General features: G+C 41.1%; 1 protein-coding gene across 1 annotated transcript in view; it reads right to left on the bottom strand.

Annotated features, from left to right (window-relative positions):
* The window catches only part of CHN2 (chimerin 2), a 334,206-nt gene that overhangs the window by 119,933 nt on the left and 197,125 nt on the right, over positions 1-17,148 (bottom strand). The window contains exons 4-6 of the mRNA XM_032644024.1: positions 10,162-10,193; positions 5,955-6,068; positions 443-728 (exon numbers count right to left, since the gene is read on the bottom strand). Coding sequence (XP_032499915.1) covers positions 443-728; positions 5,955-6,068; positions 10,162-10,193 — 432 coding nt within the window. The remainder of the gene's footprint in view (positions 1-442; positions 729-5,954; positions 6,069-10,161; positions 10,194-17,148) is intronic.

The following is a 17,148-nucleotide window of genomic DNA, read 5'->3' on the forward strand; positions in this document are numbered from 1 at the left end:
GTCACCCAGTCCTGAGAGAAGGAAATGCAAATACCATGTATCTGGCCAGCTGGGTGGAACTAGAGATGGAGCCAGTAACACCTCAAATGGCAATTAAAAAGCAAGTGACTAGTTTCATCATAAAACATTAATGGGATTTTCTCTTCCTTTCAAACTCCGAATAAACGCACAGATAATTATCTGTGGACGTCCTGGCTCTGACTGCATGAGTTGGGGCAAATCATCAAACATTTCTGGACATTACTGTCCTCATCTGTAAAATGAGGGGGTTGAACTGAAAGATGTCCAAGGTCCCTTTTAGCATGAAAATTCTAAAGTTCTTTCGGTGGAGGTGGGGTGGTCTCCTACAACATACTGGCAAATCACATATAGAATTAATCGTCCAGTTTTTGAGCATAGATCAAAAACAGAGAGACTGTTTTTGTCCCTCGCGTAAACTTACCTTTTCAACCGCTGTGTGTTCTTCATTTGTGACGCTGGCTTTTCTTGATTCGTTTTTAGACCTGCTTAGCCTCCTGGATACTTTTTCTCTGAGTAAAGTGGCATATCCAATGTGTTCATAGATGGGATTTGTTGTCATTTTGGAAATGTATTCAGAAGCTTTTGTTTCTATGTACAGCGTTATCAAGCCATCTGTGACCAGATCGTGAATCGATTCAAACCTCTTCTCACCCACAAAGTGTTTTCCATCATAGAAGAGCCTGTAGTTTAAGGTCTGGTTTCCAAACCTGCCCATGAGGAAGGAGAAATCACAGTAGTGTTAGAAATCAGGCCAGTGAGTGGCAATGGCAGCTAAAACTTCCCGAGAGTGTACTGAATGCCAGGCACTGGGCTAAGCCCTTGGACTTGATTTTCCCCATTAAGTTATCATGGAGACCCGTTGAGACAGGGGCAATTATTATCCCTGTTTGACTGCTGAGGAAACTGAGCCTTGAAAAGAGGGGGTACCTGATTGAGGCTACATCCCTGGAAAGAGGCAAAGGTGGGTTTAACCCTAGCCAGTCATATGGCATCATTTGGTCCTAGAAATCACTAAGGCCATTCGGTCATAATCATTCTCATTTGTAAAAGTCAGGGAGTACTGCCTGATTTACAGATATCTTACGTAAATTTCTTAATGGGAACTAGCCATGCCCCTCCACCCCCTCCCCTGTACCAGGCAATTACCTCTGCAAGGGAAGCTATCACCACTGGCCTGATGTCCTTTTATTATTACATCTTTAACCACTATCAGTAAAGCACCCCATGCCTCCCACCCCAGTTGGTCCAACAGAAGGGAAACAGGGGAGCTGTGTGGAGCTCCCTGCTTGAACGCCAGAGCCAGCATTCCAGTGACCTAATCATTAGGGTGCTCTCCCTTTAGTTCTGACTGTTCCCTTTTGGCCTTGATCCTATATCTCACAGCCCCTGCTTGGCTCCCCACTGGGACTGTCAACTCCTGCTGCTGGGATGCTGGAAGCTGGGAAATACTTTGCATCTCCTAGGGCACTTGCCTACTCTTGAAGTGCTTCCCCATAATGGACATCCACTGAAGATATGCCATCCCCAGTCGCAACTTGGAAAGCATCGACCGTTCCACAATCACAGCATTGAGATGGTGGGTTGAACACACCTTTGTGGGCTGACCTGGGAAGTGCTTCTTTCTTTCTTTCTTTTTTTTTTTTAATACATTTATTTATTTATTTTCTTATTGGCTGCGTCGGGTCTTCGTTGCTGCGCACGGGCTTTCTCTAGTTGAGGCGAGAGGGGGCTACTCTTCATTGCGTGTGCAGGCTTTCTCGTTTGTAAAGCATGGGCTCTAGGCGCGTGGGTGTCATTAGTTGTGGCACGTGGGTTCAGTAGTTGTGGCTTCCGGGCTCTAGAACATCGTGTCCCCCTGCATTGGCAGGCAGATTCCCAACCACTCTGCACCAGGGAAGGCCCTGGGAAGTGTTTCATTGATACCATTTCTTCCCAATTCCAAAGAGTTCATGAATGAACTTTTGGAAGACAATCCAATTCTGAAATTGAAAACCTTCACCAAACTTTATAGGATTGCCATGAGGATCAAAGGACATAAAATATTTGATCCAGGTTAGGAAGGTGCAGTAAATGCAATGCCTTTTGGGTGCTGTGATTTTTATTTTATTTTTTGTTTAACATCTTTATTGGAGTATAATTGCTTTACAATGGTGTGTGAGTTTCTGCTTTATAACAAGTGAATCAGCTATACATATACAAATATCCCCATATCTCCTCCCTCTTGCGGTCTTCCTCCCACCCTCCCTATCCCACCCCCTAGGTGGTTACAAAGCACCGAGCTGATCTCCCTGTGCTATGTGGTTGCTTCCCACTAGCTATTTTACATTTGATGGTGTATATATGTCCATGCCACTCTCTCACTTTGTCCCAGCTTACACTTCCCCCTCCCTGTGTCCTCAAGCCCATTCTCTACATCGGCATCTTTATTCTTGTCCTGTCCCTAGGTTTTTCAGAACCATATATATATATATATATATATATATAGATAGATATATAGATATATATGTTTTTTAGATTCCATATATGTGCGTTAGCATACGGTATTTGTTTTTCTCTTTCTGACTTAATTCACTCTGTATGACAGACTCTAGGTCCATCCATCTCACTACAAATAACTCAATTTCGTTTCTTTATATGGCTGAATAATATTCCATTGTATGTATGTGCCACATCTTCTTTACCCACTCATCTGTCAGTGGACACTTAGGTTGATTCCATCTCCTGGCTACTGTAAATAGTGTTGCAATGAACATATTGGTACATGACTCTTGTTGAATTATGGTTTTCTCAGGGTATATGCCCAGTAGTGGGATTGCTGGGTCATATGGTAGTTCTAGCTTTAGTTTTTTAAGGAAGCTTCATACTGTTCTCCACAGTGGCTGTATCAATTTACATTCCCACCAACAGTGCAAGAGGGTTCCCTTTTCTCCACACCCTCTCCAGCATTTATTGTTTGTAGATTTTTTGATGATGGCCATTCTGACTGGTGTGAGGTGATACCTCATTGTAGTTTGGTTTACATTTCTCTAATGATAAGTGACGTTGAACATCCTTTCATGTGTTTGTTGGCGATCTGTATATCTTCTTTGGAGAAATGTCTATTTTGGTCTTCTGTCCATTTTTGGATTGGGTTGTTTTGGTTTTTTGATACTGAGCTTGAGGAGATGCTTGTATATTTTGGAGATTAATCCTTTGTCAGTTGCTTCATTTGCAAATATTTTCTCCCATTTGAGGGTTGTCTTTTCGACTTGTTTATGGTTTTCTTTGCGGTGCAAAAGCTTTTAAGTTTCATTAGGTCCCATTTGTTTATTTTTATTTCCATTTCTGTAGGAGGTGGGTCAAGAAGGATCTTGCTGTGATTTATGTCATAGAGTGTTCTGCCTATGATTTCTTCTCACAGTTTTAAAGTGTCTGGCCTTATGTTTAGGTCTTTAATCCATTTTGAGTTTATTTTTGTGTATGGTGTTAGGAAGTGTTCTAATTTACAAATGCTAAAGGAACTTCTCTAGGCAGGAAACACAACAGAAGGAAAAGACCTACAATAACAAACCCAAAACAATTAAGAAAATGGTAATAGGAACATACATATTGATAACTACCTTAAATGTAAATGGATTAAATGCTCCAACCAAAAGACACAGACTGGCTGAATGGATACAAAACAAGACCCATATATATGCTGTCTCCAAGAGACCACTTCAGACCTAGGGACACATACAGACTGAAAGTGAGGGGATGGAAAAAGATATTCCATGCAAATGGAAATCAAAAGAAAGCTGGAGTAGCAATTCTCATATCAGACAAAACAGACTTTAAAATAAAGACTAGGGCTTCCTTGGTGGCGCAGTGGTTAAGAATCCGCTTGTCAATGCAGGGGACACGGGTTCGAGCCCTGGTCCAGGAAGACCCCACATGCCTCAGAGCAACTAAGCCCGTGTACCACAACTACTAAGTCTGGGCTCTAGAGTCCACGAGCCACAAGTAGTGAGCCCACGTGCCACAACTACTGAAGCCTGTGGGCCTAGAGCCCGTGCTCTGCAACAAGAGAAGCCACCGCAATGAGAAGCCCGTGCACCAAAACGAAGAGTAGCCCCCACTTGCCACAACTAGAGAAAGCCTGCACACAACGAAGACCCAACACAGCCAAAAATAAATAAAATAAATTAAAATAATAATAATAATAAAATAAAATAAAGACTATTACAAGAGACAAAGAGGGACACTACATAATGATCAAGGGATCAATCCAAGAAGAAGATATAACAATTGTAAATATTTATGCACCCAACGTAGGAGCACCTCAATACATAAGGCAAATGCTAACAGCCATAAAAGGGGAAATCGACAGTAATACAATCACAGTAGGGGACTTTAACACCCCACTTTCACCAATGGACAGAACACCCAAAATGAAAATAAATAAGGAAACACAAGCTTTAAATGATACATTAAACAAGATGGACTTAATTGATATTTATAGGACATTCCATCCATAAACAACAGAATACACTTTCTTCTCAAGTGCTCATGGAACATTCTCCAGGATAGATCATATATTGGGTCACAAGTCAAGCCTTAGTAAATTTAAGAAAATTGAAATCGTATCAAGTATCTTTTCTGACCACAACGCTATGAGACTAGATATCAATTACAGGAAAAAATCTGTAAAAAATACAAACACATGGAGACTAAACAATACACTACTAAATAACCAAGAGATCACTAATGAAATCAGAGAGGAAATCAAAAAATACCTAGAGACAAATGACAGTGAAAACACGATGATCCAAAACCTATGGGATGCAGCAAAAGCAGTTCTAAGAGGGATACAATCCTACCTCAAGAAACAAGAAACATCTCAAATAAACAATGTAACCTTACACCTAAAGCAATTAGAGAAAGAACAAAAAAAACCCAAAGTTAGCAGAAGGAAAGAAATCATAAAGATCAGATCAGAAATAAATGAAAAAGAAATGAAGGAAATGATAGCAAAGATCAATAAAACTAAAAGCTGGTTCTTTGAGAAGATAAACAAAATTGATAAACCATTAGCCAGGCTCATCAAGAAAAACAGGGAGAAGACTCAAATCAATAGAATTAGAAATGAAAAAGAAGTAACAACTGACACCGCAGAAATACAAAGGATCATGAGGGATTACTACAAGCAACTATATGCCAATAAAATGGACAACCTGGAAGATGTGGACAAATTCTTAGAAAAGCACAACCTTCTGAGACTGAACCAGGAAAAAACAGAAAATGTAAACAGACCAATCACAAGCACTGAAATTGTGATTTTTAATACTGTGATTTTGTGGTAAAGTGCTGCGATGGCTCGCTGGCATGGAGCGTCATGACTAGCCCCGGGAGCTCAGTGTGAGGTCAGTGTGATCTCTGAGAGAATCCTCTGGTTAAAGTGCATGGCTGTGCAGGCACACACGCACAACGTGAGGTGAAGACTTTTGCAGAGGGCGAAGGGAGGCAGAGGCGTGTCTCAATCAGCAGGCTTGATGTTTCAGAAGGAAGCAGCCCTAGAGCACCAGCTTTGCAGATGATTCTCCAAAGAATGCTGTGTATGCATAAACAGAGCCTCAGAGCCCATCAACTGATAACAGGAAATGTATAAGCCTCTGACATGCTGCTGGCTGCTTTGTAAATGAAGTGAAAATAAAAAATAATTAGGGGGGAACGGGGAGCAATTAATTTAATGGGTACTGAACGTTTGGGATGATGAAAAAGTTCTGGAAATGGATAGTGGAGATGGTTGCAGGACACAGAATATATTTAATGGCGCTGAATTGTACACTAAAAAATGGTTAAAGTGGTACATTTACATTGTATGTTATGTATATTTTACCACAAAAAAAAAAAAGGGAAAAAATAAGTAAAGTCTCCTGTAAAGCAGTTGCAACAGTGGATGAAATCAGGCTCACCTTAGTGCTAACGTGTAGCACCCTGGCTGGCGCTGGCTTTCTCTAAGAATGTAGGCGCCCTCCACGCCTCCAAGAAGCTCATCTGCCTGCTCTCGGGAGATGATCCCATGAAACCTGAGGAGAGACAAGATCATCTTTGTTCTGAACAGATCACATACCAACATGGACCACAAAGAGCTGCCTAAAAAAGATGGTGGGTCCACCTGGAATCTACAGCTCCCCATTTAAATGAAGAGGGGTGTGACTACTGTATACTTCCAGATGGGCTTGGACCTGGCTCTCAGCATGCACCCAAACACATAATAAGCATGCAAGTAGGCAAGGCAAAAGGAAGAACACCCAGTCCACCTGGCTTTCTGCTATTGTCTTTGATCATAAGCTGAAAATTAAAGTCGTAACCAAAAGCCAGGTTATGGCTCCTCTTTTATCCATGAAGGAAAGCAAAAGAGCATTTACCAATTTAGCACTCTGCTCATCACTAGGTATTATCCTGATTGCAAATGAGCACGTACTGATTATCACCCTGCTTACTTCAGTGTGGGGTGATGTTCATTTTAGGGGCTCATTCTCTGGGAAGAATGGCCAGAAGTAATGAACAGCCTTCCATTCCTCTAAATTTTGAGAGCATTCGCGTAGGTTCGCTTAGGGATGTGTTTGGAAAATGTACCTATTTTTCTTTTTTAAAGATAATGTTTATTTTTCCCCCCCGTAATTTAAAAAGTAATACACATGCATGTAGAAAATTCAGTAGGATTGCAAGCTTGGCCAGTAACTGCTTTGCTCTGGAGGGGATGTCTGGGACCTAGAGAGCGGACAGAGATGCCAGGGGAGAGGAGAACAGGACAGGAGTTAGGGACACACAACTAGCCAGCTCTCTGCTGCCCTAAAGCAAAGACAGCGGCTCACCCCTGTTATCAGAGATTTGATCAATCTGTGTTTCAGATGAAGGTGGGAGCTGGGCTGTGGCGGAGTGAGGCCAGGGCCAAGGGGTCCCGGGCTCCTGGGAGAGGGAACACCACCCTCTTTCTGGGATTACCCAATCTTAGGGAATTGGGGGGAATAAATTAGAGAAGAAGTTTTCTGGACAGAGAATCCCCTTTTACCTTCCTGGAAGGAGACGGGAGGGAGGGAAGCTGGCTACACAAGAAGTGCTGTTGTTTTTTTCCCACAGGAATGCAAAGATTCTTAGAGGACACATGTACCAGGATAACATTTTGGAAAAAAATAAACCTATCGCAATACTTACGTCCTAATTCCCTTCTATTCTTTACAACTAGACCTTACAAGCTGAAGCTTTAGTCCTAGGGGAGTGAGGTCAAACACTCTGGCCTTGAGTTCTCAGATCAACTCTCAAAAGCCTAGGGCAGTGATAGCTTGGGAAAAAGGGGTGTTCTGGCTTCTCAAATTTTGGTTTTAAATCTTGAGAGTCAATGTATGGAGGTCTTGCAGCATCGCTTATCCGGGGTGAGGATGAATGTGCTGTGTGACATAAGAGCAACCCTCCTTTCCAAAAGGAGACCCGTGTCCCCAGTTCTTTTGGGAAGGAGATTGGGAGAAATTTGGCTAGCACCCATGTTCAGCGGGTCTAAGCTGGAAGGTGGAAAAGCCTCCTTTGCAGCAAGAGCTGGGGCTGGAAGAAGGCTGGAGAGAGAGAGAGAGAGAGAGAGAGAGAGAGCGCGCGAGGGAGAGCGAGGGAGGGAGGGGGAGGGAGGGAGGGGGGGAGGGAGGGAGAGGTGGGAGGGACGTGGAGAGGATAGAAGGACAGAGGGCATTGGAAAGTTTCCCACATCAGAAAGGACAAAAGCTGGTGCCACAAGAGGTTTGAGGCTGAGATGTCCAGGACACAACCTGACAGGGCAGGGCAGGGGGTGACCGCAGCAGGAAGAGGCACACGCAGCGAAGGGCACAGAAACCTGACACCCCTGACCCAGGTCACTCTCTGGGCGGAGAAGGGCCAAAAAAAAAAAAAAAAAAAAAAATGGGAAAAGGAATATCCCAAATAGGCAGTTAATCTGAAAGCAGCTTTGTTTGAACTCCCTTGAATGGACGTGTTTCAGGGATGCCCAGCAGCAGATGTCAGGTGTCAAGAACTAAGTTAAATTCAATTGTTCAAAAGAAGAAAATGACAATCTTGAGCATCTGAAGACCCAGTGTGTGTGGCTCATCAGCCCCTTTAGGCATGGATTTAAAAGTACCCATCATGTATATATCTATGATCCCAACTTTTCAAAAAAAAGAGCCTGCACAAAGACTGGGAAGAAAGAGATGAAGGGAAAAAAGTTAACAATGCTTCCCTTTCACGGTGGGGCTATGGTGTTTTCCACCTTGTAGATTCCTATATGCTCTAATTTTCCCAAATTAATTGGGTATTAATTGATTAACTTTTTAAGAACAAAAGTAATACCTACCCACAGTGGGAAAATTCAAAATTTGAAAGTTAAAAGGCACGAAAGAAATAAAAATATAAACAGTAGAGAAATAAAAATTCCCTTTCCCTAATGGTATCTACTGAACACACTTTCTTGTGATTCTTCCTAGGAAGAAAATATGCATATATGTTTCCTGAATAGAGCATGTCTTACTTTTTGAATGGAACAACAAAAACTTTCATTTTTAAAAAAGAAAGGGAAACACAGAATATGAAGTTTTTAAGCTAACTTCCCTCTAATACGATATATTCCTTTTTTACGGTTAAGAAAATGTTTCTTTGGTCTCGTTTCACTCTATAGTTTATGTGGATGGTGGGATGGGGGGAGGTTGGACTATGAAAACTAGAAGGTTATTCAACAAAACTTTTATGCAAAAAACGGAAAGAAACAATAAATAGAGTTTCTTTTGGAATTCATGTACAAAAATGTTCTATTTGAGAAGTATACAATAGGTTTTCATTTTCTCTTTTTTAAATTAATTCTCTTTTCTTTTGCTCTATGAGCAAAATCCAAATCAGTATACTGAAGAAAAATAAGTCCTATTACAACCAGGTTAGATGTTAGGGACATGGGGGTGGAAGAGAGAGGAGGCCAGCGATGCAGGCAGGTATTCCAGAGCCCCCAGCTGAATTCCCAAGGCCCAGTAGGAAGGTTCAGAAACGCAGCCGTGGCAATTAGGAAGTGGCTGCTGAACTGGGACAAATAAGAGGGTCATTCATCACGGAAGTGAAGCTCTGATGGGTAAGGGAATAGAGGAAGAAGGTTTTGGATTGGCTGGGAGAGCTCTGGCAGCTGAAAGAGACTTTAACCTTATAATGCCTCCAGGTGGGACATGGGAAGAAAATCGAATTATGCATCTGACTGACATCCTCCCCACCTCCGCCTCCGCCCTTTGCTCTGTCTGGGTGGTTCTGCCCGCTGTGAGCTGTGCACCATGCCACAGCCTGAGACTGCCAGCTATTTTTATGGTAATGCGTATTTGCTTTGCAGTAGGTTTCTGAGAAAGTTAAACAAGAGATGAAATTAAGAGAAAAATGGGGGGGACTTCCCTGGCGGTCCAGTGGTTAACACTTTGCCTTCCAATGCAGGGGGTGAGGGTTCAATCCCTGGTCGGGGAGCTAAGATCCCACATGCCTTGTGGCCAAAAAACCAAAAGATAAAACAGAAGCAATATTGTAACAAATTCAATAAAGACTAAAAATGGTTCACATTAAAAAAAAATCTTAAAAAATATAGAGGAAAATGGGGGAAATCATAATTATGGTATTAAGGCAATTTGGCTAATAGATCCATGTCAAGAGAAATAATCATTTTGGTTTTAGGAGACTGCAAGGAAATGGGACGACTTTCCTGAGCTTTGCGTTTACTGAGGTAGATGAAAGTAAGGAATTCAGCCTCAGTTCACATTCTTCGACACCCTAGCCGTTCATATAGTATTGAAGTAAAAGTGAAATGAAATACTAAGAGAGCCACAGTTATGAAAAAATGCCGCCTTACGCCTTATGTTTCAAATACTTGCCAGGCACTCAGTGGCTGCTTTTATGAAGAGAACTGAATGTAGCGGGAGATAGTCTCCCTCCCACATTCATGAAGCCAAGCACCTGAATATTATAAGAAAATTCAGTACAAAGGGATCTGATTGCATTTATCCTTATTATAAAGCTCTTGCACAATGGACATTTGATGAAGACTACATATTGGAAAATTTTTAGTATTTAAATGACATAGGAAGTGACTACTTATTACATTATTAAAACAATGAATAGCATAATACATACTCTCTTCCATAATATTTTGGTCTGTTTCCCACCTATATTGAAAAGAAGAAACGTGTTAGTAATGCACTTGAATTCCAATCAGATAGATAAAAACACTATTCAAATAAACAGAGCTAGAGTCCTGGGAATAATTTTATTCCAGTTTTTATTCCCCAAACCAGAGATCTAAGACACTCTGGAGTTAAGCAACACATTCCACTCTCTTGAGTAAAAATGACCTAGAATTGCCATATTTCTCTAATCATTAGGCTCACTCCCCACCCATACTCAATCACCCAATAAAAAAATTTTTGAAGGAAACACAGTGAGGCTTATTTTAATATTAAGGAATTTATAAAAGTATTACAAGGCTTCATCCTGAAGGACAGAACAAATAGTTTTAGCATGAATAGAACACAAACATTTATTTCAATCTTCACCTAATTGTTTCATTATGTATTTATAATAAAAATGGGGAGTGCACCCGGATTAAAAAATAAGTCTATTTTGGTCTCTTTCCCGATAAAATCAATATCCTAACATTCTTATTTTTTTCATCAAATGGTGAATGGGCTAAAATTCACTTGACACCAGAGGTACAAGCTTTGGAGGATAAGATTTATGAGTTGACTGAAAAGCATAAACATTCCAGAAAAGATTTTTCAATCACATCTTGAGCCTTGGGGTTATCACATTGGATTTCTGCCACATATATGTGATAATCTACTTTCATATGAACTTTGTTTTCTTACATTCAAGGTGTTGGAGTTGGTAAGAAATTAACATGAGTTCTCATGTTCAGCTTTTATTCTTCTAGTCTGATTCCAGGGACACTGAGAACATGCAGAGCTACATGAAGTTACGGGTTTCACTGGTGGTTATAACAGCAAGATCACGTTTGTTTACTAGGGTAGAATATGAGCTGGGCAGCTATGTCATTTACAGTCACTTCTGTCTACAGTCAAATGGGCAGTTTTCTCAGCAGGGCACCGTGGTGGGATGTGAAGGCAGTTTCCCGGGCTATCTTTACTCTCCAAAGGATGCAGGGGACCCGAGTGGGCAGTACGGAGGTATGGACTAGAGGAAAAGGTTCAAAAGGGGGAGCCGGGTCTCTGTGGACCATCTTGACAAGCCTGCCTTGGACAAGCCTAGCTGGCATAAAACTAATCATCTAGATACTTCTAAATACGTGTTCACTCTTCTGTGCGTTTTACACCTGAAAAGCACTGAACCAAGAGAGGGCATTCATCACTCTTTAAGGTTTGAAGCCTGCTGTGTGTCATTTATGAAGGAAGATCTAAATGATATGATTAATCGAAGCACAAAGTGTGTAAAAAGGCACCTTGTTATCTGATTACCCTACATGCTGGAAAGCTTTTGAATGGGAGTTGACACATTTTGTCATTTACACTGTTCGACTGGCTTTCACAGTTCTTTCTTACTCTCAGGGTACTGTAGATAAGGTGGCTGCAACACCAACATGCCATAGAAGAAATTTAGAATTTTAGAAAAGCTGATGGAAGTAGGTAATATATAATATGCAAGACATCTGTCCTTTCTTTGAGAGTCCATGTTCCACATTTTGAAATGACTCCCTATTTATCAGGACAATTTTATTTCCATCTTTTTGGCTGAGCCATAACACAGATTTGCAAATCTAGGTGTAGCTACCAACCCCATTCCCTTTCCTCCATCCTCTTATCTTTCCAAAAGAGAAGGGTAATTTTTTTTTTAATATGCGAAAGACAAGTTTTATTTGCCTCCAAGGGACTTAGGTAATTTAGAGAAATTTAAAATACAGTTAGTTGGTAAGGGGGAATCATCCCTCATCAGCAGCTACCGAATAATCAAGCCTAACGACCCAGTTGGGCCTCAGAACACTGTTAACCTGTCTTTGCGTAAAAAAGAAATGACTACAGTTTTAATTATAATTTGGGGTTATCCATGTAGTCTGACCCCTCTCCCTCACAACCCTTATTCCATTGAATATTGACTCTACCAGTTGAAAAGGAAAATATTTCCTTGAGATTAATAAAAAAACAAAAGGGTGGTAGACTATAGTAAGAGAAGGGTAATTAATCTAATTTCCTAGATGGACAGCATGGTAGATGGAGCTTACTATGAACTCCTGGCGTGCAGGTAAGTAGTTAATTTAATTGACTCTTAAGAAGACAACAAATTGCTTTCAGTTCATCCATCACTCATAAAAATATATGGTACACTTATGTTCAGAGCTCTGTGCTCAGCCCTGTCATTGTTCATGAACTGATGACATCACAGGTGTGAGAGGAAAGCTATAAGGAGCTCAGGGGTGTTCTGTACTTGCAGTAAGAGGAAACACTTGAAAAAATCTAACATAGGCTGCCAAATAGGGAAGTCAATATCTAGGGTGCCTTGAGGAATACCAAATAAGATCCCGCCTGCAGGACCCTTTGATCCAATTGAAGAACAAATCTGCATATGAAAACTGCAAGAAAATAAAACAAGAGCACTGAACTGTGTGGGAGAGACTACCCGTGGAATAGGGCCATACAATAGGTCCCCAATATTGCGCAAAACGTATACTAGAATATTATTCTTTATTTAGCTGAAATCCAAATTTAACTAGGCATCCTGTTTTTATTTCATTTTTTCTAAATCTGGCAACCCTACATAGGGAGAGAGGAAACGTGGAAGTAAGAGAGAGCGAAGACAGAGGATGTGGGCAGTCATCTGATCACTGCTCCCACTGTCCAGGCTGTTTTGATAGTGATCTGATTCAACCTGTCATCCATCTGTTGTCTCTGTTGCTCTTAAAGAAAACATAGCTCCCTCGTTAATGTTAAAGAGAGAGAATGGCTGGGATAAAAAACAAATACAACTATCACCTCTTCCTTTCCTAAACTTTTGCTCACAGGAATCTAAACGTAGTCTTTCTCTCCACCGTTCACTAAGCTTTTAACCAGTCAAGAGCTTAATATAAGTTAAACGACCCCAGAAAAATCATAGAATGTGCACATTTTTTTAAGGCGGATAATTTGGGATCCTCGGATCCAGACAAAATACAGTCGGCTGATGTCAGGGCTCCAAGGGACAAGGGACCTGACTAGAGAAACTAGAACCTCTACCCTGTGATGGAGTAATGCCTTAAAGGAGCCTGACTCTCTCCACGTGCTGCCCCACATTAGACACTGATGGAGTCAGGACCCACCTGTGAAATGCTGATTTGTTTTTTTTTGGTACTTGGGCCTCTCACTGTTGTGGCCTCTCCCATTGCGGAGCACAGGCTCCGGACGCGCAGGCTTAGCGGCCATGGCTCACGGGCCCAGCCGCTCCGCGTCATGTGGGATCCTCCCGGACCGGGGCACGAACCTGTGTCCCCTGCATCGGCAGGCGGACTCTCAACCACTGCGCCACCAGGGAAGCCCGCTGACTTGTTTTATTAAAGAAGCCGTAGCATTGAATTTCAATTTCCAGGTGTATGAGATTCTCTTCAGTGAATGAGACAGAGGACAATTGATAAATAAAAAGTAAGGCAGCTCAGAAGTTCTTGCATTTTCATTGAGAATTATGCTTGTTAAAATCAGGCAACTTGACAAAAAATGGAGGGCTAATTTAGGTGTTCATGTGGATTCAGGAAGGGACAAAGATGTAACATATCCCAACGTGAATGAAAGTTGGTTCTGGAACTTCCCTGCCACTGTGATTATCCTAGGATAACCCATCACCTTGGTGAAACTGGTCTTTGAGGATATGACTAACAGAAATCGGATCTGCAATGCCTGCCCTTGGGGTTTAGTGATCCAGCTCCAAGAAGTGAAAGAAGCCTCACCCTTTTCAGGACAAAAAAGTAATAATCCGTATACATATTGCTGGATCTTCCAATACTGGATCCTTTCATGATCTACCTGGTTCTGAAAGGAACACCTCTTTCTGCAAAAGGATACCAAGTAGATCGGTGAGCAAACAAACACCTGAAATGGGTCCTGCCCAAGACACAGGTGCATTTCGTGTGTGGGGTGTGACTGTGAAGAATGGTGGCTGATTCTTTTTATAAATATAACTGAACATCATATTCTAAGTAAGCATCACGTACAGGAGAAAGTCCCTCAAGGTAGGTGATACATGACACTGATGTCACTGTGGATGAAAACACTTTTGGAATTCCTCTTTTGGAACTGCCTTAAGAATCACTACCCTTTTTCTTGGATATACTTAGAGCTGCTTCTCAAAGTGTGGTCTCCAGGATGCTCGTTAAAGACGGCAGGATCCTGATCCTTTCCTCAGGCAAACTGAATCAGAATTACTTAGGGTGGGGCTTTAATCAAGTTCCCCTGGACGACATTTAAGCATACACTAAAGTTTCAGAATCACCTGGTAAATAGAAACATACATTTATTTTTTGAGAATGGATTTGAGAGTGGATGTTATTGTGGCAAACAGGTGTAAGTTATTCACAGCCGAATTCGGTAAATAGGGTGAGTGATCCGACTTGGAAACACATCTGAGACAAAAATGAGGCATGATCCTAAGATACTAAGATTTGCACCGTGACTTATTCTGAAGGTTCTTTAGAAGAGCATTCCCAGCACACTCTAGGCAACGGGAAATTGGTGGAATAAAAGCACAGCTTCCCAAGATGACTGACTGGAAAGGGACCACCCTCATGTAATACATGTCAAACTATTTCATGACCTTATAGTCACATCTCATATATAATTATTGCCAGTACTGTGAGTACTGACGATGGTTCTAGTCCTGTCTAGCCCTGTCCATACAATGCACCCACCCCCCGCTCAACAGTCCATCGTTTTTTGTATGTTCTTATTTTAAGATCCTGAACTTTCTTTTAATAAAATAAAGGTGGACCACAAGATGGTTGAAAGTGTGGGCTCTACACTCAGACTGCCTGTCTTTGAGGCCAGATCAGTGTGTCCATAAGCAGGTTACTAATCTGTTACTCAGTTTCCTCATCTTTAGAGTGGGGATGATAACAAAAATACCTGCTTCACTGAGTTGTAATAATTGAGTAAATACATGCAACATGGTTGCAACAGTTCCTGGAGTACAGAGATATTCAATGAATATTAGCTATTACTGGTGTCCAGAGAGACCCTCCTGTGTAGAGAAGGAAGAGGTAGGCCCATTATTTTCTGTGCTCTTAAAGCTCCTTTTACTGATCTCTGCTGAAAAACTTGACATCTCACCATATTTTAAATCTTTATTGGGCTGGTCCTTCTCTAACTATTCTGTGAGTGTTTTGAAGCAGCCATTTTTGTCTTCATCATCATTGTATTCCTAGGATTTCACCTGATGTCAGGCACAGGGTGAATGCAGGCACCTCTTGTTATCTGAATCAAATCCATTCCTGAAAATGTGTGGGGCAGCAGAGTTTCAAATAGCAAGAGCCTATATTCCATTATTTTAAATGGAAAAAAAAAAATAATTAATTCTTAGAGCATCCCAAAATAGCAATGTCCCAGATATTACTAAAATTCTTTTAAATAATTATATAACAATCTGATAAGAATTTCTGCATAATATAAAATATTTAAATGCCAATTACGTAATTGTTTAACACTTCATGATGTAATTAATAGGTATGTTTATGTACAGTCCGCAGCTGAACAGAATAGGAATTTCATTATCCTTCTACACTGAGCATGTTCTATAATAAACAATGAAATAACATTGCCAAAGATTTGAAAGATACTGTCTAAATCAGGCCTGAATTGGTAGTGCCCCCAGGTACCTGGCCCAAACAAATACTGAGGAGCGAAACCCTCAGGGGAAAGTGGGGGGAGTTATGGGTATAATGCGCAATATGTTTAAACAGGAGGTAGAACAGGAGGACTCTGAGGTATGAGAGGAGCCCCTCTTCCATCACCTAGCTTTCCTGCTACTCAAAGTGTGATCTGGGGACCGGCAGCATTGGCATCACCTCGGAGCTTGTGAGAAACGCAGAATGTGCATTTCGAAGGGGAATCATATACACATTAAATTTTGAGAAGCCGTCACACATAGGAGAACTTGTGACAGCAGGTTTTTAACTGGGAGAATGATTTTGGCGAAAACCTTCTGTAAGTTGTTACAGCAAATATTCGGAGAGTGATTGTTCTGAGAGCAAAGGGTGCCTGTACTCATTAAATGTTTGCAGAATGAGACAAAGATCATAAACGAAGAGCCCCGCTGTCAATTCAATGGCTGTGTCACCCTGAATAGGTTATTAAACTTCTTTGCATCTCATTTCCCTCGATTTTCAATAAAACTGGAGTTATAAAGATGTACTATTTTAATAAGGCTCTTTCAAAGATTAGGTGAGATAACGCATGTAAAAACCGGTAGGGCTTGGGAAAAAAGTTGTGGTAATAGGCTAACATTTACTGAGTGGCTATTCTGTGCCAGGAACCGTCCTTAGGGTTTCACGTGTTGATCTCATTTAAGCCTCCAAACAAACCTATGAGGGAAGTGAGTGCGATTATTTTACACAAAGCCCTCAAATAACTAGCCTGAGGTCATAGATCTAGTAAGTGGCTTTGGACTCAGCACACAAACCTTTGATGGCTTCATTGGCTAGCAAAATTCTACGGACTGGTTTCAGACTGAATTATCTGAATTGCCCTTGATTTTTCTTTGCCAGGACTGAACACCTTAAAATCTCCTTGGACTTCTGTCAATGAGTTAACAAATGAGAACTTGGAATAAATTTGCCTAGATGTTGTGATATTCTGGGTCTCTCAACGATTTCCCTGTGATTTAGAATTAAATGTATTCCAAACTACCTGGTTTGTTTTTCAATTTATTCTTCTAATTTTAAGGAAAAATTCTCAGCATTTTGCAAAGCTTGAAAGAACAGTAGGGTGACAGCTGCATAGTGAGAGACAGGAAGCATAAGCCTTAAATGAGTTTGCTTTATAGTCAGATTATCATTGCCTAGATAAACACACGTTCTTTTATATTCAACACAAAGGCATTTAAAGAATATTGTGAGTCCCCTGTAAACAAGGTTTCCAATTATTGAAAAAACTA

This window comes from Phocoena sinus, chromosome 9, assembly GCF_008692025.1.
Source record: "Phocoena sinus isolate mPhoSin1 chromosome 9, mPhoSin1.pri, whole genome shotgun sequence".
NCBI lineage: Eukaryota > Metazoa > Chordata > Mammalia > Artiodactyla > Phocoenidae > Phocoena > Phocoena sinus.